The sequence below is a fragment of the Tachypleus tridentatus genome, chromosome 6, assembly GCF_004210375.1.
Source record: "Tachypleus tridentatus isolate NWPU-2018 chromosome 6, ASM421037v1, whole genome shotgun sequence".
NCBI lineage: Eukaryota > Metazoa > Arthropoda > Merostomata > Xiphosura > Limulidae > Tachypleus > Tachypleus tridentatus.
The window spans coordinates 1550109-1574017 of NC_134830.1; the positions used below are offsets into that span (position 1 = coordinate 1550109).

General features: G+C 36.1%; 1 protein-coding gene across 1 annotated transcript; it reads left to right on the forward strand.

Moving 5' to 3' along the window:
* The first annotated feature begins 766 nt into the window (after positions 1-766).
* Positions 767-23007, forward strand: LOC143254466 (UDP-glucose 6-dehydrogenase-like). The gene is made up of 6 exons (XM_076509647.1): positions 767-901; positions 6773-6868; positions 7176-7216; positions 7918-8009; positions 19516-19699; positions 22749-23007. Exons 1-5 carry the CDS (start codon positions 780-782, stop codon positions 19648-19650), a joined length of 486 nt encoding a protein of 161 aa, XP_076365762.1. The 5' UTR covers positions 767-779; the 3' UTR covers positions 19651-19699; positions 22749-23007.
* Positions 23008-23909: the final 902 nt, after the last annotated feature.

The following is a 23909-nucleotide window of genomic DNA, read 5'->3' on the forward strand; positions in this document are numbered from 1 at the left end:
AAACCTAATGAAAGTTTTAATACCGATTATCATGTTTAAACCTAATGAAAGTTTTAACACTGATTATCATGTTTAAACCTAATGAAAGTTTTAACACTGATTATCATGTTTAAACGTAATGAAAGTTTTAATACTGATTAACATGTTTAAACCTAATGAAAGCTTTAACACTGATTATCATGTTTAAACGTAGTGAAAGTTTTAACACTGATTATCATGTTTAAACGTAATGAAAGTTTTAATACCGATTAACATGTTTAAACCTAATGAAAGCTTTAACACTGATTATCATGTTTAAACGTAATGAAAGTTTTAACACTGATTATCATGTTTAAACGTAATGAAAGTTTTAATACTGATTAACATATTTAAACGTAATGAAAGTTTTAATACTGATTAACATGTTTAAACCTAATGAAAGCTTTAACACTGATTAACATGTTTAAACCTAATGAAAGTTTTAATACCGATTAACATGTTTAAATGTATGTTTCTACTAAAAATGAAGCACATGTGAATTTTTGCGATGACTATAAATCCACTCGAAGTAAAAATATATCTCAAGAGGGATGTTATGATTATTAAAACTTTTATTACAATAAAGTAGTGAACAACATTTCAACCTGAAGATGACCTAGAAGGTTGAAATGTTGGTGTCCACTTTATTTTAACAAAAGTTTTAATAACAATACTAGCTGTATTCATATACATGTGAATTTTATAACAGTTATCATGATTCAAGCTACTTCTTAATTTCTGTGTATTAGCAGATAATAGAAATGAACAGATATCAGAGGACTCGATTCGTTCAAAGAATTGCTGAAAAGCTTTTCAACACACTTACTGGTAAAAAAATTACAGTTTTTGGATTCGCTTTCAAGAAGAGTACAGGGGATACAAGGTACGAAAAATGGAAAACTGTTAGATGTCTTCATATTCATTACTCTGTAGTCGGCACTTTCCTCAACATTATTTTGTTTCTTGTGTTTACATATCCATTACTCTGTAGTCAGCATTTTCCTCTACATTATTTTGTATCTTGTGTTTACATATCCATTATTCTGTAGTCAGCATTTTCCTCTACATTATTTTGTATCTTGTGTTTACATATCCATTATTCTGTAGTCAGCATTTTCCTCTACATTATTTTGTATCTTATGTTTACATATCCATTACTCTGTAGCTGGTGTTTTTCCATACGTTATTTTGAACCTTGTGTTTACATATCCATTACTTTGTAGTTGGCGTTTTTCTATACATTATTTTGTATTTTGTGTTTGCATATCCATTTCTCTGTAGCTCATGTTATTTCATACATTACTTCCTAGTTACTTTTGTCTGAATCACTTTATCAAAATGGTGTTTTCTGGTGACTGTTGTTGTTTCTGAGCAAGTTGTGTCTGAATCATATTTTGAAGATGTGGTTTCTCTGGTGACTGTTGTTGTTTCCAAGTTAGTTTTATCTGAATCACTTTATCAAAATGTAGTTTCTCTGGTGACTGTTGTTGTTTCCAAGTTAGTTTTATCTGAATCACATTATCAAGATGTAGTTTCTCCGGTGACTGTTGTTGATTTTGAGCTAGTTGTGTCTGAATCACATTATCAAGATGTAGTTTCTCTGGTGACTGTTGTTGTTTCCAAGTTAGTTTTATCTGAATCACATTATCAAGATGTAGTTTCTCCGGTGACTGTTGTTGATTCTGAGCTAGTTGTGTCTGAATCACATTATCAAGATGTAGTTTCTCTGGTGACTGTTGTTGTTTCCAAGTTAGTTTTATCTGAATCACTTTATCAAGATGTAGTTTCTCTGGTGACTGTTGTTGTTTCCAAGTTAGTTTTATCTGAATCACTTTATCAAGATGTAGTTTCTCTGGTGACTGTTGTTGTTTCCAAGTTAGTTTTATCTGTATCACATTATAAAAATGTGGTTTCTCTGGCGGCTGTTGTTGTTTCCAAGTTAGTTTTATCTAAATCACTTTATCAAGATGTAGTTTCTCTAGTGACTGTCGTTGTTTCCAAGTTAGTTTTATCTGAATCATATTATCAAGAAGCCTTTTTTCTGTTTTTGTTACTTCTGATGGATTATACCAGTACAGTGTCAAACTGTTTGGATTAAAATTCTTAAGTAACTATGAATCAATGTTGAAATTTGATATTGTTAAATTGAAGTTTAACATTATGAGAGAATGATCTGAATATTATCCGTGAGGATAGGATTGACAACATACGAACTGATATAGTTTCATCTGCTATATAATTTTATCATCATAAGGTATTGATTGTGTAATATATACTGCCATGATTATTGAAGTTGTACAGTTCTTGTATAATGTATTATACTTTATGTTTTGTGAAGTTGTACAGTTCTTGTATAATGTGTTATACTTTATGTTTTGTTGTTCATGTATGTATATTAAAGGTATTGATTGTGTAATATATACTGCCATGATTATTGAAGTTGTACAGTTCTTGTATAATGTATTATACTTTATGTTTTGTGAAGTTGTACAGTTCTTGTATAATGTATTATACTTTATGTTTTGTGAAGTTGTACAGTTCTTGTATAATGTATTATACTTTATGTTTTGTGAAGTTGTACAGTTCTTGTATAATGTATTATACTTTATGTTTTGTGAAGTTGTACAGTTTTTGTATAATGTATTATACTTTATGTTTTGTGAAGTTGTACAGTTCTTGTATAATGTATTATACTTTATGTTTTGTGAAGTTGTACAGTTCTTGTATAATGTATTATACTTTATGTTTTGTGAGGTTGTACAGTTCTTGTATAATGTATTATACTTTATGTTTTGTGAAGTTGTACAGTTCTTGTATAATGTATTATACTTTATGTTTTGTGAAGTTGTACAGTTCTTGTATAATGTATTATACTTTATGTTTTGTGAAGTTGTACAGTTCTTGTATAATGTGTTATACTTTATGTTTTGTGAAGTTGTACAGTTCTTGTATAATGTGTTATACTTTATGTTTTGTGAAGTTGTACAGTTCTTGTATAATGTATTATACTTTATGTTTTGTTGTTCATGTATGTATAAGTTACTTTAAAATGTCTAATGCCAATTTTTTTATTCTGTAAGGAGAAAGGTGTAACAGATTTACTATTATATATTCATTTTAATATTGGTGTTTCTTTTAGTTAAATATATATTTAGAAATGCATGTAACTTATACTGTTAAATGTGTATTCCAAATTCTGAGCTATTAACTAAAGCTTTAGAAGATTCTTGAGTGTAAGAATCAACAGTGTACTATGTGTGTATGTAAACACTAGTTTTGAATATTGTTGTGCAGGATGAAATTTCTAGAAACTCTTTTCATGCCTATAAATCTAACCAGTGCTGCACTTTATGTTGTTGGTTTACAACTTGAGAGGATGTAACTGTGATTAATGGAATTTAATCAGGAACTTCAGGTATGTTAACTATGAACCTGAGAGGATATAACTGTGATTAATGGGTTTTAATCAGGAACTTCAGGTATGTTAGCTATGAACCTGAGAGGATATGTGTGATTAATGGGTTTTAATGAGGAACTTCAGGTATGTTAACTATGAACCTGAGAGGATATAAGTGTGATTAATGGGTTTTAATGAGGAACTTCAGGTATGTTAACTATGAACCTGAGAGGATATAAGTGTGATTAATGGGTTTTAATGAGGAACTTCAGGTATGTTAACTATGAACCTGAGAGGATATAAGTGTGATTAATGGGTTTTAATCAGGAACTACAGGTATGTTAACTATGAACCTGAGAGGATATAAGTGTGATTAATGGGTTTTAATGAGGAACTTCAGGTATGTTAACTATGAACCTGAGAGGATATAAGTGTGATTAATGGGTTTTAATCAGGAACTTCAGGTATGTTAACTATGAACCTGAGAGGATATAAGTGTGATTAATGGGTTTTAATCAGGAACTTCAGGTATGTTAACTATGAACCTGAGAGGATATAAGTGTGATTAATGGGTTTTAATCAGGAACTTCAGGTATGTTAACTATGAACCTGAGAGTATATAAGTGTGATTAATGGGTTTTAATCAGGAACTTCAGGTATGTTAACTATGAACCTGAGAGGATATAAGTGTGATTAATTAATCAGGTATATAATAACTTTATTGATCAAAAAATCAATGTGTTACTGGCAAAAAAAATAGAAGTGATTCAGTGAAGTGTTGATAAAGTGAAATGTTGATAAATGTAGTTAAGTGAATTGTCAACTTATCATTAATTCACTAATCTTCAACTATGAGATATCAAGGAAGTTTCAGCTATTTTTAATAACTATTATTATAAATTGTATTACTATTGGTGTGATGAAATATATTCATATTAAGAAAAAATATTTGTGAATCAGTTTTATTGGCAAATATCATAAATGGAATACATATCAACATTTATTTAACTTCAGTTTCAGGCATATGGTGTTGTAATATATAACAAGTCATTGAAATTACAGTTTACTCCTTTAATTAGGAGACCTCATCCTACCCTGGTGTGAATGTCATTCCTCTGTGAGTTGATTTCGGATTAGAGTGAATCACTCACAATAAGTTCTCAAATGATTTCTGATTATGGTGTCTGTGTTGTGGACCACAGCTGTGGTATATATGATTCTTATGGTTCTGTCCTTTACTACCCCTCGTTCGTGTCTGTGTTGTGGACCACAGCTGTGGTATATATGATTGATATGCTTCTTTCCTTTACTACCCCTCGTTCGTGTCTGTGTTGTGGACCACAGCTGTGGTATATATGATTGTTATGCTTCTTTCCTTTACTACCCCTCGTTCGTGTCTGTGTTGTGGACCACAGCTGTGGTATATATGATTGTTATGCTTCTTTCCTTTACTACCCCTCGTTCGTGTCTCTGTTGTGGACCACAGCTGTGGTATATATGATTGTTATGGTTCTGTCCTTTACTACCCCTCGTTCGTGTCTGTGTTGTGGACCACAGCTGTGGTATATATGATTGTTATGCTTCTTTCCTTTACTACCCCTCGTTCGTGTCTGTGTTGTGGACCACAGCTGTACTATATATGACTTTTATGCTTCTTTCCATTACTACCCCTCGTTCGTGTCTGTGTTGTGGACCACAGCTGTGGTATATATGATTGTTATGCTTCTTTCCTTTACTACCCCTCGTTCGTGTCTGTGTTGTGGACCACAGCTGTGGTATATATGATTGTTATGGTTCTGTCCTTTACTACCCCTTGTTCGTGTCTGTGTTGTGGACCACAGCTGTGGTATATATGATTGTTATGGTTCTGTCCTTTAATACCCCTTGTTCGTGTCTGTGTTGTGGACCACAGCTGTGGTATATATGATTGTTATGCTTCTGTCCTTTACTACCCCTCGTTCGTGTCTGTGTTGTGGACCACAGCTGTGGTATATATGATTGTTATGCTTCTGTCCTTTACTACCCCTCGTTCGTGTCTGTGTTGTGGACCACAGCTGTGGTATATATGATTGTTATGCTTCTGTCCTTTACTACCCCTTGTTCATGTCTGTGTTGTGGACCACAGCTGTGGTATATATGATTGTTATGCTTCTGTCCTTTACTACCCCTCGTTCGTGTCTGTGTTGTGGACCACAGCTGTGGTATATATGATTGTTATGGTTCTGTCCTTTAATACCCCTTGTTCGTGTCTGTGTTGTGGACCACAGCTGTGGTATATATGATTGTTATGCTTCTGTCCTTTACTACCCCTTGTTCGTGTCTGTGTTGTGGACCACAGCTGTGGTATATATGATTGTTATGGTTCTGTCCTTTACTACTACTTCGTATGAGGATGTTATTACCTTTGGATTGTTGTAGCCTATGCACCACAGTTGGGGGAGTTGATTCTATGTGATAGGCATTCTTTTGATACTAGATGTGAATTCCCAGATTGATAGTTCAGAGATAATCCTCTTATCATTCATGGGAATCAGTGCAGGTCTTAATTCTAGATTTTGGATTGGAGGATAAGACTGTGTGATCTTTATCCTACCTTTGAATTTATGTTGATACCCCGTGGAGGTTTTGTATGCAGGTGATACATTGATAGGTTTCACCATGCCATGATAACTCTACATCCAGAGCATATCCATGTTTACCCACTTTTATCTTGTGGGGTTGACTTATCATTACTTCCTGTAGGAAGGGTCACTTTCCTACCACATTCTCTCAGATGTGCTTCTTTCAGTTTCTACCCTTATGTCTTACACACCTGGGTGAAGAATGGTGTTATTCTCATCTTCTGATCTATTTTCAATGGTATTCTTCAGATACTTCTGTGATTTCTTCTTACTGTGAGATTCTAGAGGAGGTAAGTGCCATATTGGAAGTTATAATTTATCTATACTGAAAATGTACTTACCTCTGCCACACTTTCTAATTTATTGATGCTGACACCTTTTACCAATTTCAAAGTGATAGTGTCGTATAGGAAGTCACGTGTATCGTACTGCTGTTGGTCAAGAAGTGGTGCATCAGAGTTTACATGAGAGACATGTTGGAATATTGTATTTCCAATGGAAGGGGGAGTGGAAAGCTTGTGGCATACATAAATAGTTTGCTCACAGAGGGCAGCACTGAACACAAATAAATGATGTAATAGGAAGGTAAGTATTTATTAGAAATACATTTTCAGTGTAGGAAAAATTATATTTTTTATAATCCTTTTCATATGTAATTAAAAATTTTGTTTTCTCATTTTTAAATACAATCAAACTTTTCTCATTTAATATTAACAACTGATTGTTAATATTGTAGAGAATCTCCTGCTATCTATGTCTGTAAACATCTGTTAGAAGAAGGAGCCCTCTTATCCATTTATGACCCCAAAGTAAATCAACAACAAATAATTGAGTAAGTCTGGACATTCATACAGCTTAGTGAAGGTATAATGAATATAATAATTTTGATATAAACATGTCATGCTTGATGTAGTGTATTTGGACCTTAGTAAATTAGGTTTTATTCACTTTCTGTTAAGACATTTTTAAAATCTTATTATAAGCAAACATGTCTGCTTCATAGTTTTAATACAACTCAAGATTATTCAAGTTAGAATAAAACATGAACTGACTGTTTATTACACAGAAAACTAACCTTATTCAAATTACAAAACAGTAAAGGTTTTTATTTATAATTTTGTCTTTTATCTTGTTTATAGAGATCTCACACACCCAGATATTACAGATGAACCAGAAAAAGGTCTTGTGTGTTTGTTTTTCTTATTGTGTTTCATGTTGTATCATATTGAAGTACATACGTTTATAAGTGACTTATCTATAGTGTAGTTAAAAGGTTTTTATTTAATGATAAAACTATTATAATGCTTTCCTTCATGACGTTTTCCTCATAGTTTTAATGCCTACTGACCTATTTTCTTACAATATTAAATGATCTTTATATGACTTATCGTTTGAGTAATATTTTCAATGATATGGAAACAAAGAAATAATACTAGAATATAAATAATCTCATTTTTCCAACATTATGGTATTTGTAAGTTACTGATATTCCTGAGCATGAAATTTAAAAAATTTAAAAATACAACCATCAGATGACCAGTTGTTTTACTATTAAATGACTAGTTGCTTTACTATTTAAAGGTAAGTCTTCTTCATAGACCTTTCCAGTGCTTGATTTATCATAACTTTTACTGATATGCCATGTATTTTATCTATATAAAAATATTCTACTCATAAGTGATAAAACTATTCATTTGAGAATTTTTTAACCTTACATGGCCATAGCATCTGTCTTCTTTACCAATTTCACTAAAACGTATATCATTAGAATGAATTAGGTTCAAGCTACTCATGTTTTTCTGCTGCCATTTTATTGTTCTTAATCACTGAACCTTCCTTAAAACTGTCCAATATATTATGTACAAGGCCTTTTATCTGCAGTTCTAGAGTTGCTGTCATTTCATACAAATCCATATTCAGCCTCAGAAGGAGCCCATGCAGTGGTCATCTGTACAGAGTGGAGTGAGTTCTTGGTATGTTTAGGCTTTGAAAATAATATAAACATAAGACATGAGAGTTGTTACAGGGAAAGAGGGACTTGTGAAAAGAGTAATGGGGAATATAGTTTAAGATTCTAACTCTATGGTTACAAGTTGTATGTCATGTAACCATGAGATTAGTTACTACAAGTTTTTCACAGACTGTTATAAACAATAAAAATTTAAATTTTTTTATTAAGTATTTAACTAAAGAATTGTTTATCATTTTTATTATGACATTTTGCACTCATAATGCTAACTATATGATACAAAGTGGTTTTGAATATGTGATTAAAAATATTTGTTTTGTGTAAAAACTTTAAAATCGCATTTGTGTAATATCTCAAACCTAATAGATATATATTAAACATTTTTATTCAGTAAAATTTTAAATGTTATCATATGTTTGCTCTAATGTACTTGATTATCTGTACTTTAGAACTCAGCACTAAAAATGTTGGATCCTGTCCATCACCAGGGCCCCTCGGTGTGGATTCCTGTACTTGGTGAGGGGACCTCCCAGGGAAGGTTCTGTTCTATCTGGTTACCTTCTCTAGGATCTAAACATCCACCCACGTGTTTGCCGTGCGTGGCGACCCGTGAAGGGGATGAGAGAATCCTGGTTGGTGAGGGGTCCAACCCTAACACACCACTTTGGCCTCGAATTCCTGTAGACGGGCGGCCTTTGGGTGGCCCCCCTTGGGTCAATCGGCTGGTCCACTTGGACTAAATTCAACCAAGTGCCAATGCTGGATGTTCTCAACGGGTGTTGTGGACATTGTGCCTGATGCTGGTGTTTGGGTATAGTGCTCACGAAACCCTAGCGTTGCTGCATTGTCCTTGCGTGACTTTGTAGTGCGTCCCCTTGTATGGCTCCATGGTGGGTGGGGTCAGTGGGTACCGAAATTTTTCCTTTTTCCTATGGATCCTCTAAAAAATTTAAATAAAATTGTAAAAAAACAGTCAATGGGTAAGCGACCACGTCTTGAATACTCAGAACAGCAATCTTCAACATCAGTAACACACGTACCTCATTTTCTTATATTACATTCTCTTTCGGAAAAACCTTTAGGGCAAATGTTCCCTTTTTTTATTCAAAAGGGACTAGAGGGACTTGCTGGCTCTCCAATGTCAGTAAAGAAACTTCGATCTGGTGACATATTGGTTGAAACATCCACATCCCAACACAGTGAACTCCTCTTGAATTCAAAGGCAATTGGGGATATACCTATTGAGGTTACACCCCATGCTACCTTGAATTCTTCACGACGAGTTATTGTTGAAAGGGATTTCAAGAACGTTCCCGAGTCAGAGATTTTCGCTGGTCTCTCCACTCAAGGAGTTTCTGCAGTGAGGCGCATCTCCACTCGCAAAGATGGAGTTACACTGCCAACAAATACCCTCGTTTTAACATTTACTTCACCACGTGCACCTGCTACCATCAAGGCAGGTTATCTCATTTGCAGGGTTCGGCCATACATACCAAACCCTCTTCGATGTTTCCAATGTCAGAGATTCGGCCACTCAAAGACATCTTGTCGTGGTTCCCTGACATGTGCTCGTTGTGGAGGCAAGGACCACGATGCCTATGACTGTGACATGAACCCACATTGCGTAAACTGCAATAGTTTTCATCCCTCTTACTTTCATTCTTGCCCAAAATGGTTGGAGGAAAAGATGTGCAGCGTTTGAAAACGACACATAACATTAGTTATCCTGAGGCTCGGAAATTGCTGTCCACAACTCCATCTCGGTCATATGCTCCTGCACTTCATTCCACAACTACAGTGGGAGTGCAGACAGATCTCTCTGTGCCTCCAAGAGAATCGTTTTCAAAACAAATGAAAAGCCTTTTGACCTCCATGGTTAAAAAGGTTGATGAATCGACTTCCACACTCATCTCTGTTCCTCCCATACCTTCCAACAAACCTCAAGATCCACGTCCTTCAGTTTCAAATACAGGCATTTCTTCTGATACATCTTTTTCTCCCACCACAAGAGACAAAACAATTATTCATTCGCGTCCTCAGTCACTGGATTCCCTTCCAATAACAAAAAAATCTGCCCACCCGACCCAGAGCAGGATCCATGGAGGTTGATAGACCTCCTCCGACTAAAGACAGTAAAGAAAAAACGTGGTCGTAAACCGAAGGGTTCTCCAGCCACTTCACCTACCCATTCTTAAAAATGGCCACCTTGATACAATGGAACTGTCGAGGTTTACGTTCTAATCTGGATGATATCAAAACGCTGATTGCTTCCTACCATCCTGTTTGTCTTTCTTTACAAGAAACATTTCTCAAAACTGCTGATACTGTCTCCATTCGGCAGTTTCCTCTGTACAGAAATGACAGGTTGTGTGATGGTCGAGTACATGGAGGGGTGGCACTGTTGGTTGATCAACACGTGCCCACCCTGTCTTTGTCACTCAACACACCCTTGGAGGCTGTAGCCATCCGTGTTTCCTTGGGTCATACCATCACTGTTTGTTCTCTGTACCTATCCCCTGGAGAGACATATGATCAATCAGATCTTGATGCTCTTGTTGAACAATTGCCATCTCCATTTCTAATCCTAGGGGATTTTACTGGACATCATCCCCTCTGGGGAAGTGCTATTATTGATGGGAGGAGCCGATCTGTAGAGCGGATGCTCTCTGATCACAATCTTTCTCTTTTCAATACTGGTTCTTCCACTTACTTTCATGCACCTAGTCAGTCCTTTACCGCTATTGATCTCTCAGTTTGCTCCTCTTCATTATTCTCCCATTTATCTTGGAGGGTTGACAGTAATCCACTAGGCAGTGATCATTTTCTGATCCTTTTGAGAGAGACTTGCCGTGGTCGATGCCACCCAACCCGTGTGCCCCGGTGGAAGCTGGATCAGGCAGACTGGTCCACTTTCACTGCTCTCGCAGAACTTGATCCTGCCATCGTAAATCAGCCATCAATAGACGACTGTGTAGCAGCGGTAACTGACTGTATTACACATGCAGCTGCTCAGTGTATTCCTAAAACCTCGACACGTTTTCCACGATATCCTCGTCCGTGGTGGAATCCTGCTTGCCACTTAGCACGGAAGGCTCAAAAGCGGGCCTGGGATACTTTTCCTAGATATCCTACATTTTCAAACCGGGTTGCTTTCCAACGGGCCCGTGCACATGCTGGGTGGGTAAGACGTCAAAGCCAGAAGGAATCTTGGATTAAGTTCACAACCAGCATATCTTCTACCACCAGTTCCAAGATCATATGGGACAGGATTCGAAAGGTCAATGGGCACTACAATTCTGTCCCCCCTCTCGATCTTACTCTCTGATGGTCAGGAGGTGACTGATGTTCGGAACATTGCTAACACTCTAGGTGAAAGCTTTTGCCGGGTATCTAGCACTTCTGCTTGTTCCTCCACCTTCCTGGCCATCAAGACTCGGGCAGAGCGATCACCTCTTTCCTTTCGAACTGACTGTTTCTTTGACTATAATTGTCCCTTTACCCTGGTGGAACTAAAAAATGGCCCTTCATCGGTCTGCCAGTACGTCTGTTGGACCTGATGATATTCATTATGACATGCTGCACTATCTATCTCCTGCTTCTCTTGATGTCCTTCTGATTGTTTTCAACCGGATCTGGCAGGATAATGTTTTTCCTGATGCCTGGCGCCAGGCTATTATTTTACCTTTCTCTAGGCCAGGGAAAGATCCCAAGATTCCTTCAAACTACCGTCCAATTGCTTTGACGAGCTGTCTCTGTAAGACATTAGAAAGGATGGTTAATGCTCGTCTTGTTTGGTTCCTTGAATCAAACAACCTCCTCTCGCCCACCCAGTGTGGGTTCCGTCGACAGCACTCCACCACAGACCACCTAATTCGTCTTGAAACATCTATCAGAGAAGCCTTTCTCAACCGCCAACATCTTGTATCAATATTCATTGACATAGAGAAGGCTTACGACACAACATGGAGGTATGGCGTTTTGCGAGACCTCCATACATATGGGTTACGTGGCCATGTACCCATGTTTATTAAAAAAATTTTAATGGACAGGAGATTCCAAGTTCGTGTGGGTTCGACACTTTCCCGTTCTTTTTGTACAGGAACTTGGAGTCCCTCAAGGCTGTGTATTGAGTGTTACACTCTTCAGTATAAAGATAAATGCAATCACTAAACAACTCCCTCTCACTGTTGCGAATGGGCTGTATGTCGACGACTTTCACATCTCATGTCAGTCGTCAAACATGAGATATATTGAGCGGCAACTACAAACCGACCTCAATTGTGTACGGAAGTGGACTCTGGCGAACGGCTTTAATTTCTCTCTCTCCAAAACTGTATGCATGCACTTTTGCCGTCGACGGGGTATTCACCCTGATCCTGAACTTCATATCGGTGAAGTTTTGCTGCCAGTGGTCCCGGAGACCAAGTTCTTGGGGCTTATCTTTGATCGTAAACTGACCTTTATACCACACTTAAAGCAGCTTCGGGTCAAATGCACAACAGCACTGAACATCCTCCGTGTTCTCTCTTCTACCAGTTGGGGGGCAGATCGCTGTTCAATGTTAAAGGTATATCGTGCTCTTATTAGATCGAAACTCGATTATGGATCAATGGTCTATGGCTCTGCCAGACCCTCGGCCTTAAAGATGCTGGACCCCATTCATCACCAAGGACTTTGACTCTGCACTGGGGCTTTCCGTACCTCTCCAGTTCAAAGTATATACATTGAATCTCATGAACCTTCTCTACACCTTCGCCGTTTGCAACTATCTTTACACTATACTTCGAAACTTCATTCCTTACCAAAGCATCCCACCTGGAAATGTGTTTTCCTTCCTCGGTGGGCAGTACTTTTTCAGAACAGACGATTTGTCATTGCTCCGTTTGGCCTTCGCATCCGGGCGCAATTGGATAAATTGGGTCTGTCCTTGGATAACATTGCAGATTCCACAGGTTGGCTCATCCCACCATGGCTTATTACAGCCCTCAAATGTGACCTTTCTTTCAATCACCTGAAAAAAGGCAGATACTCCAGTTTGGAAGTACCGTCTTTTATTCAATGAATATCTTTCAAACAATCATTCAGTTTCCATTTATACAGATGGTTCCAAATCAGGTAATTCAGTGGGCTCTGCTATGGGTCAGTAGTTGCGCGCAGAATCCCTTCTACAGCTTCTGTGTTCACTGCTGAACTGTATGCCATATCTCTTGCCCTGGATTATATTGCAGCTGAGCAGTACTCCAACTGCACTATTTATACTGATTCGCTTAGTTCTATACTTGCCTTGGAATCGCTACACGTTAGCTCACATCCTATTCTCGCTGATATTCGAAACCGACTGGCCCATTTCTCATTAGCAGCTACTTCAATCCAGTTTTTCTGGATACCAGGCCATGTTGGTATCGCGGGAACGAGCTTGCATACATGGCAGCTAAATATGTCTGCTTCAGCACCATCACTCCTATGCCTATTCCGTACATGGACTATGGTGTTGTCTTCAAGGCTCGGCTCCGTGCCAGCTGGCAGTCCACTTGGAGTGAGCAACGTGACAACAAACTTTTTCAAATCAAACCCAAAATTGGACTTTGGCCATCTAGCTTCCGTAAAGTTCGGAAGGAGGAAGTTGTTCTCACTAGGCTACGCATTGGTCACAGTTTTTTAACTCATCATTTTCTTTTATCTGGAACTGATGCACCAATGTGTAGTTTGTGTAACACTCAAATCACTATCAGCCACGTTTTACTTTCTTGCCATCGTTACAATTCTCAACGACGGCAATATTTTAAACATATTTTTTCCCAGGGTCAGTCTGTAACATTGGACAGAGTTATTGGTGATGGTGACTCTGTCCACCTTGATAATGTTTTTAATTTTTAATGGCCATTAATCTTTTTAATCTCATTTAAGTGTTGCATATTTATTCATTACACCTTTTTAATTGTGGTTCCTTTTTTACAGTTTTAATCTCTCTCCTTCAATTTGACATTGGACAATGGCCAGAACATTAAATAACTCGACACCAGGACTAGAAAGGCCAACTTCAGGTGACTAACGTTACTGTTTGAACTATCCGTTTGAACTACTCGTTAGTCGTCCTGGCGAGTTGTTATTGTACTTTTGCTGCATATCATTTCACACTTTTACTACTTATCTTTTTAGTACTGGCCATATTGACTCATAACCCGGAACCAGGACTGGAAAGACCAGCTTCAGGTGACTGACGGTGGTTTTTATAGTTACCTGTTAGTCTTCCTGGCAGGTTATGATCATTACCATTCTGCTACAGGTAGTTCTTTACAACTTTGTTGACTGGATGTCAACATTGGTTTTTTACGCCATTTTCTGTTTTAATTGCCGTTTTGCTTTTATCTTCAATTACTTTTACAAATTTTACTCCATTTACTTGACTTTATCTTTTTACTGGACATTTGGCTACTCATTGTTACAATTTTGCTATGTATCTTTTAAAACTTCTATTCTTTTACATTTTGATACTGGTTGCTATGACACATAACCCAGAACCAGGACTGGAAAGACCAACTTCAAGTGACTGACGGTGGTTCTTGAACTTACCTGTTAGTCTTCCTGGCGGGTTATGATAATTACCTTTTTTGCTAGAGTAAATACCTTACAACTTCTTATACTCTGCCTTCTATCTTAACATTGTAGACTAGGTGTCAACATTGGTTTTATACTTTTTTGTTTTACCTTCATTTCCATTTATGTCTATTACTACATTTATTTTTTATTTTTTTTTACATTTTTACCGAATGTCTGGCGCAGATAGCCTCGCTGCTTTGTGCCTTAAAACACTAAATCAATCAATCAATCAACCATCACCAGGGGCTTTGGCTTTGTATTGGAGCTTTTTGTACTTCTCCTATGCAAAGTCTGTATGTGGAATCTCATGAGCCCCCTCTGTATATTCGCCATTTGCAACTGTCTCTAATGTATGCTTCCAGACTTTGGTCCTTACCACAGCATCCTACCTGGACTCGTGTTTTCCAACCACAATAAACCACACTTTTAACAACAGATAATCTGCCATTGTTCCTTTATTTGGGCGTGGGAAGAATTCCTACTAATTATCATCCAGTTAGTTGTCTCTGTAAGGATGGTTAATGTTTGGTTCCTTGAATGAAACTTCCTCCTTTTATCCACTTAACGAAGGTTCCGTCAACAGACTCCACCATGAACTACCTGCTTCGACTTGAAATGTCAATCGGGCACATGTTCCTAAAGAGGAAACATCTTGAAATGTCAATCGGGGACATGTTCCTAAAGAGGAAACATCTTGTTTCCGTGTTTATTTGATCTTGAGAAGGTTTATGACATTGTGGAAGTAGGACATTTTGTAGGATCTCCACTGCTATAGGTTGCATGATTATTTACCCTTTTTTATTCGGAACTTTCTACTGAACAAGTGGTTGGAAGTCCACGTAGATATAACACTTTCTTATTCTTTTCCACAGGAACTTGGAGTCTCTGAGAGTAGTGTATTAAGTATTTCACTTTTCAGTGTTAAGATTAATGTTGTCACTAAACAACTTCTTCCTGTTGTTGCAAATGGGCTCTATGCTGATTACTTCCGTATCTCATGTCCGTCGTCAAGCATGTGGTTTACTGAGCAGCAGCTTCAGGCTGCCTTCAATCATTTATTGAAGTAGACCACAGCAAACGGTTATAATTTATCTTTCTCTAAAATCATGCGCATCCTGGTTCCAAGCTCTACCACAGTAATTTTGTTCTTCTTGTGGTCCCTGAGGGAAAGTTATTGGGGCTTATCTTTGACTGTAAGCTGACTTTCCTTTCTCACATCAAGTAGTTATGTGTCAAGTATACAAGGGCACTGAACATCCTATGCATCCTCTCTTCTACCTCTTGGAGAATGGATTGATGTACTGTGCTCAAGATCTATTGCATCCTCTTTTGCTCCAAAGTGGACTACGGCTCTCTTGTCTGAGGTTCTGCCACAACCTCGGCCTTGAAGATGCCGGATGCCATTCACCATTTGGGGATTTGGCTCTGCACAGGGTTTTCCATACTTATACAGCCCAAAGTTTGTACACTAATACCCACAAATCTCCTCTTAACCTCCACCATTTGCAACGTTTTTGCAGTATGCTTCTAAACTTTAATGCTTACCACAGCTTCCCATCTGGGATTATATCTTTCTTCCAAAGTGGACTATACTCTTCCTCAATAGATGGTCTTCCATTCCTGCTTTTGGTCTTTGTATTCAGGTGCATCTAGCTGAATTGGGTCTGTCCTTGGATAATATTGCTATCTCCACTGATCAGTCCATCTTACTATGGCTTTTTACCATCCCAATCTGTGACCTTTGGTTGAGTCACCTGAGGAAGGTAGATACTTTAGATGGAAGTACTGTCTTCTATTTCCTGAACATCTTTTAACCCATTCTTCTATTCCTGTTTACAGGTATGGTTTGAAATTAGGTGTCTCTGTGGGCTCAGACATAGTTTGTTGTGACTCTGTTGTTGTTAATAGGATCTCCTGTACAGTTTTCTGTGTTCACTACCAAGTTGTATCAAACTTCTTTTGCTCTGGGCCATGTAGAAGCTTTACCCCATTTATACTGTAAACACTGACTCTACTAGTCCTCTACCAGTTATACTGTAAACACTGACTCTACTAGTCCTTTACCAGTTATACTGTAAACACTGACTCTACTAGTCCTCTACCAGTTATACTGTTAACACTGACTCTACTAGTCCTCTACCAGTTATACTGTAAACACTGACTCTACTAGTCTTTTCCGTAGTCGTCTCAGTATTCTCAGGAATACATTTGCTGACATCTTAGCTAAATCCATCTAATCTGGTGCTGTTATAGCTGTGATTGCTTTATATATGGACCACAGTTTTTTCTTAAAGTTCCAGCTTTATGTCAGTTGGCAGTCTATTTGGAATGAGTAAACAAGCTTTTCTAGATTACATCTTTCGTTCTTTGGCCGTCTTGTTTCTGTAAGAATCAGAAGAAAATAATTGTCCTTGTCATAGTTTTTTCATTGCATAATGTTCTTTTATATGGGATTAATCCACCAATATGTGGTCTTTGTGACACCCAAGTTACAATGTCCCTTATTTTACTGTTGTTCATTTATTATGATTGCGAAAGGTGGCACCTTTTTAAAGATGTCTTTTTAATGGGTTTACCTCCGTTGTTTGACACTGTACAACTTGTTCGTGTTACTTCTTTTTACTGCAATTGACCTCTTAAATCCTATTGAAATCTTTTTTTTCGGAACTTCAGATATTGTTTTGTTGTACTTTGATTTATGTTTTATTACAGTTTCACTTGCATTATGTTTACTGGTTGTTTGGTACAGATAGCTTCGTTGCTTTATGCCAATAAATGCCAAACAATCACCCAACTAACTAGTCTGTTTTAGTTTAATCAGTAAATGAAGTTTATATTTGTAGCTTTGGAAGAGCCCAGCTACAGACTGTTTCCATAATGTGTGTGTATACGTATGTATATATATATATATTTATATATACACACATGTATTGCTTAGCAGAAGTATTCATCCCTAATAGTAAGGTTACGTTTTGATGAAATTCAAATAACGTAAACAATTTTTTATTGTTTTTATTCAGAACAATAATGATCAAACATGAGACTGTTGTGTTTAAGAAGTTAAATTGTAGCAAAACTTACAAAGAAAATATGTTACTTGAAATTTAATGACAGCATGTGTTCTCACCCCCTTCCCAAGTCCGTGTTTAGCAGAAACACCATTGGTAGCTGTTACTTTTGTGAGTGATTTTAGATAGATAGAGCTTCCCACAAAAAATGGTACAATATTTATTCATTCGTTCTGACAAAATTGTTCCAATTTTGAAAAGTTCAGTGAGGATTGTTGATGGACAGCAATCTTCAAATTTTGCCATAAATGTTTCAATGGATTCGACTCAGGACTTTGACTGGGCCACTCCAGGACATTCCCTTTTTGTATTCTTTTGAAATAATCCCATTGCAGCTTTGGCCCAATGAAATATGAATTTTTGACCTAGTTTTATATTCTTGGCTGAGTCAAGCAGGTTTGCCTCTAGGATTTGTCTATACTTTGCATCATCCATCTTTCCTCTCAATCCTGGCAAGTATCCTATAATATGATGCTGCCACCACTATGTTTGACAGTTGGGACTGATGTTTACTGGATGATATGCTTGCCCAAGATGTAAGTCTTACAATTTAGAGAGGTAAGGTAACTATTTTGCTCATCTGACCACAAAATCTTCTGTCACATATTTGCAGTGTTAGTCACACTTTGTTATAACTCCGTACAAGATATAAGATGATTCTTTTGTTTTCCAGTAATAACTTTTTCTTATCACTCGCCCTTAAAGACCAGCTTTGTGTAGGAACCAGGATATTGTTGATGTATGAACATTGAAAAGTATCATGTCTGAAACTCAAGTGAAACATTTCAAAAATAGTGCAGATCTTTCAAAGTCACTGCTGGCCTCACAGTGGCATCCCTAACCAGTTTCCTGCCTGCCTGTTTGGACAGATGGCTTAATTTGGAGACCATTACAGTGATATTTTACACCTGAATTGATTTAGGGTTGCTGTAGTAAATAGGTTGAATACTAATGTGATATTTTAAACTGACTTACATAAAACATCAGTGTTTTCTAACTTCATCAGTCTGAGGCAGATTGTCTAGGTTCTCGGTATAAAGTTCCATTTGCAAGTTTCTGTTGTAAGGGTGTGAATATTTTAGCAAGGTGCAGTATATATATTTTGTTTATTTCTGGTGACCCTTTGGCTTTCTCTGTGACCTTTGGTCTGTCCATGGCAGCTGTTTGATTTCACCAGAAACTCTTGTATCTATTTTATTTTATTCGTTAGTTTTCATTTGAATCTGGTATATGTTTGGTTTTAGTTTTGGTTTGATTGTGGTAACTGTTAACCGTTCCTGACTTTAATGGTCACCGTGTGTAACTGGTGACTTGTAGCTCATTCATACAGGCCCGGCATGGCCAAGCGTGTTAAGGCGTGCGACTCGTAATCTGCAGGTCGCGGGTCCACATCTCCGTCGCGCCAAACATGCTCGCCCTTTCAGCCGTGGGGGCGTTATAATGTGACGGTCAGTTCTACTATTCGTTGGTAAAAGAGTAGCCCAAGAGTTGGCGGTGGGTGGTGATGACTAGCTGCCTTCCCTCTAATCTTACACTGCTAAATTAGGGACGACTAGAACAGATAGCCCTCGAGTAGCTTTGTGTGAAATTCAAAAACAAACAAACAAAATCATTCATACAATTTTCCACGAATGTGAAGTATTTCTAAATATGTTATGAGGGGTAACAAATCAATGTTCCTAAGTTGTCTACACACACGCGCACATAAAATATATTAAATTTAGATATTGAGAACTTAATGATCTATTAGAACTCATACAGATAAATTTAAAAGTATATATAAAGTTTACTTTCTGTCAGACAGAGTGAATGCATCAAGTTACAACATTTTTATTATTGTAGCATTTAGACTATAAGAAGATATATAACTCCATGCTGAAACCTGCATTTATATTTGATGGAAGAAAAATCCTAAATGTGGATGAGTTACTCGCTATTGGATTTCAAGTTGAAGCAGTAGGTCGAAGAACGACATGAAGTAACATCCACAACAGTTGTTGACCATATCTTCTAACGGACTTCTCCTGTAAGTATCTTAATATATTAGGAAACAAACAACTGCATATTATAATGGTAGGTCAAAAAACCACTTGAAGTAATATCCACAGTGGTTGCTGACTGTATCTTGCAACTGACTTGTCCTGTAAGTATCTTAATATATCAAGAAACAAGCAACTGCATATTGTAATGGTAGGACAAAGAACCACTTGCAGCAATTAAAATCAACAGTTGTTGAACATGATGTGGTAATTTAATTTAGTCATGTTGTAGCGTTTGCTTTCAAATCCTTTTAAATAATTGTTTCTTTGTTTATGATGAAAGATTTTATAAGTTTGTTTGTACAGTAATGTTAGAGTCTAAACTACCAAGTTTGTACTTCTTCAGTTGTTTATGATGAAAGATTGTATAAGTTTGTTTGTACAGTAATGTTGGAGTTTAAGCTACCAAGTTTGTACTTCTTCAGTTGTTTAAGATGAAAGATTTTATAAGTTTGTTTGTACAGTAATGTTAGAGTCTAAGCTACCAAGTTTGTACTTCTTCAGTTGTTTATGATGAAAGATTTTATAAGTTTGTTTGTACAGTAATGTTAGAGTCTAAGCTACCAAGTTTGTACTTCTTCAGTTGTTTATGATGAAAGATTTTATAAGTTTGTTTGTACAGTAATGTTGGAGTCTAAGCTACCAAGTTTGTACTTCTTCAGTTGTTTATGATGAAAGATTTTATAAGTTTGTTTGTACAGTAATGTTAGAGTCTAAGCTACCAAGTTTGTACTTCTTCAGTTGTTTATGATGAAAGATTTTATAAGTTTGTTTGTACAGTAATGTTGGAGTCTAAGCTATCAAGTTTGTACTTCTTCAGTTGTTTAAGATGAAAGATTTTATAAGTTTGTTTGTACAGTAATGTTAGAGTCTAAGCTACCAAGTTTGTACTTCTTCAGTTGTTTATGATGAAATATTTTATAAGTTTGTTTGTACAGTAATGTTGGAGTCTAAGCTACCAAGTTTGTACTTCTTCAGTTGTTTAAGATGAAAGATTTTATAAGTTTGTTTGTACAGTAATGTTGGAGTCTGCCACCAAGTTTGTGCTTCTTCAGTTGTTTGTTTGTACAGTAATGTTGGAGTCTGCTACCAAGTTTGTACTTCTTCAGTTGTTTAAGATGAAAGATTTTATAAGTTTGTTTGTACAGTAATGTTGGAGTCTGCTACCAAGTTTGTACTTCTTCAGTTGTTTGTTTGTACAGTAATGTTGGAGTCTGCTACCAAGTTTGTACTTCTTCAGTTGTTTATGATGAAAGATTTTATAAGTTTGTTTGTACAGTAATGTTGGAGTCTAAGCTACCAAGTTTGTACTTCTTCAGTTGTTTAAGATGACAGATTTTATAAGTTTGTTTGTACAGTAATGTTGGAGTCTGCTCACCAAGTTTGTACTTCTTCAGTTGTTTGTTTGTACAGTAATGTTGGAGTCTAAGCTACCAAGTTTGTACTTCTTCAGTTGTTTATGATGAAAGATTTTATAAGTTTGTTTGTACAGTAATGTTGGAGTCTGCTACCAAGTTTGTACTTCTTCAGTTGTTTGTTTGTACAGTAATGTTGAGTCTAAGCTACCAAGTTTGTACTTCTTCAGTTGTTTATGATGAAAGATTTTATAAGTTTGTTTGTACAGTAATGTTGGAGTCTAAGCTACCAAGTTTGTACTTCTTCAGTTGTTTAAGATGAAAGATTTTATAAGTTTGTTTGTACAGTAATGTTGGAGTCTAAGCTACCAAGTTTGTACTTCTTCAGTTGTTTGTTTGTACAGTAATGTTGGAGTCTAAGCTACCAAGTTTGTACTTCTTCAGTTGTTTAAGATGAAAGATTTTATAAGTTTGTTTGTACAGTAATGTTGGAGTCTAAGCTACCAAGTTTGTACTTCTTCAGTTGTTTGTTTGTACAGTAATGTTGGAGTCTAAGCTACCAAGTTTGTACTTCTTCAGTTGTTTAAGATGAAAGATTTTATAAGTTTGTTTGTACAGTAATGTTGGAGTCTAAGCTACCAAGTTTGTACTTCTTCAGTTGTTTGTTTGTACAGTAATGTTGGAGTCTAAGCTACCAAGTTTGTACTTCTTCAGTTGTTTAAGATGAAAGATTTTATAAGTTTGTTTGTACAGTAATGTTGGAGTCTAAGCTACCAAGTTTGTACTTCTTCAGTTGTTTGTTTGTACAGTAATGTTGGAGTCTAAGCTACCAAGTTTGTACTTCTTCAGTTGTTTATGATGAAAGATTTTATAAGTTTGTTTGTACAGTAATGTTGGAGTCTAAGCTACCAAGTTTGTACTTCTTCAGTTGTTTAAGATGAAAGATTTTATAAGTTTGTTTGTACAGTAATGTTGGAGTCTAAGCTACCAAGTTTGTACTTCTTCAGTTGTTTGTTTGTACAGTAATGTTGGAGTCTGCTACCAAGTTTGTACTTCTTCAGTTGTTTATCAAGTTGTTATTCTATTTTTTTACTTTACTTTGTCAGCTCTGGACTGACCTTGTAACCATTTTATGCTTATTACAGTTTTCATTCTATAACTTTAAAATTAGTAAACATAGGTTTACAAAATTTGGCATATTGTCAATAAACATTACAGTGCTTTCATTCACAAAATATCAAATTGTTTTATTAAGCTTTAAGGTTTCTTATGCAACATTTCTCTCATGCCTGTTTATTCATTTTCCATGTTGCCTATTCAACAAGAAAAGTAATTTTCGTTTTAAGATTAAAAATACTTTTAGTATCAAACATTTTTTAAATTTCATGTGTGAAATATTTATAATGTGTGTGTGTATATAGTTATAGTTAGAATGTAATATATAGTTATTTAATCAGTTATTTTCACTAAGATTGATGGTCATATTTCAGTCACATAAAGTATTTGTACAAGAATATCTTTATTCATAAGGTTTTGTAACGCCCACCAATGGTACGTATTGATTACTTTATGTGTGAGAAATCTAACAGTTAGACGTTTTAACAAACAAAAACGTCAATTTAGTTCATAGAAGGTTTTTAATATTATTAATGTAATACCATTATAACTAAATATCTTACAGAAGAATGACAGATCCCTGTTTGTGACCAGAAGACAAAGATTCTCTTCTTTAAAGTGTGAGTTTTGTGTTGCACCAGGAGATAAGATTGATGCACATAAATAACATTTCCAGTTGAGGGTGGGAACTTTTTGTAGTTTATAGATTTGACATTATGAAATATTCTTCCTAATGTCTTGTGCTCTTTCATTCACTGTTTTTCTATCTTTTGACATCACATTGTAAAAAATATATTTTCATTAAAGTAAGTTTGTTTCTGTTGTGTTGGCAGTTTGTTTAAACGACTATGTGTTACAACTTCACAGAATTAAACTAACACTTTTTATTAAAAACACAATGTTTTTATCTACGGTGCATTTTCTGGTTCCACTCTAGAAACAACAGAGTAAACATGCCTCTGTTTAAGCTGACATTGTCCTCTGTCCTTCTTGCACATATGCCAAAGAGTTTCAAACATTTCACTTATTGTACATGTGTAAACTTTGTGACCAGACGTCTTCAAACCATAGAAACACTTTGTTTTAGGGTCAGCCAATTACTAAAACCATAAAGTTCACTAGAACTAGGTCAGTGAAATAATAAAACCATAGAAACACACTGAGTCACTGGGAAAACTATAAGTTAATCATAGGTAAAGTACACGTGATGTTACAAGAACACTACATTTAACAATTAATAAAACCATAGAAACACACTGAGTCACTGGGAAAACTATAAGTTAATCATAGGTAAAGTACATGTGATGTTACAAGAACACTACATTTAACAATTAATAAAACCATAAAGTGCACTAGAATCAAGTCAGTAAAATAATAAAACCATAGAAACACACTGAGTCACTGGGAAAACTATAAGTTAATCATAGGTAAAGTACACGTGATGTTACAAGAACACTACATTTAACAATCAATAAAACCATAAAGTACACTAGAACCAGGTCAGTGAAATAATAAAACCATAGAAACACACTGAGTCACTGGGAAAACTATAAGTTAATCATAGGTAAAGTACATGTGATGTTACAAGAACACTACATTTAACAATCAATAAAACCATAAAGTACACTAGAACCAGGTCAGTGAAATAATAAAACCATAGAAACACACTGAGTCACTGGGAAAACTATAAGTTAATCATAGGTAAAGTACATGTGATGTTATAAGA

Excerpts from the sequence above, each read along its gene's own strand:
- LOC143254466 (XM_076509647.1), top strand. The coding sequence starts at position 780 with ATGAACAGATATCAGAGGACTCGATTCGTTCAAAGAATTGCTGAAAAG. Across the intron at positions 902-6,772 it reads AAGAGTACAGGGGATACAAG|AGAATCTCCTGCTATCTATG; the intron begins GTACGAAAAATG and ends TTAATATTGTAG. Across the intron at positions 8,010-19,515 it reads CAGAGTGGAGTGAGTTCTTG|CATTTAGACTATAAGAAGAT; the intron begins GTATGTTTAGGC and ends TTATTATTGTAG.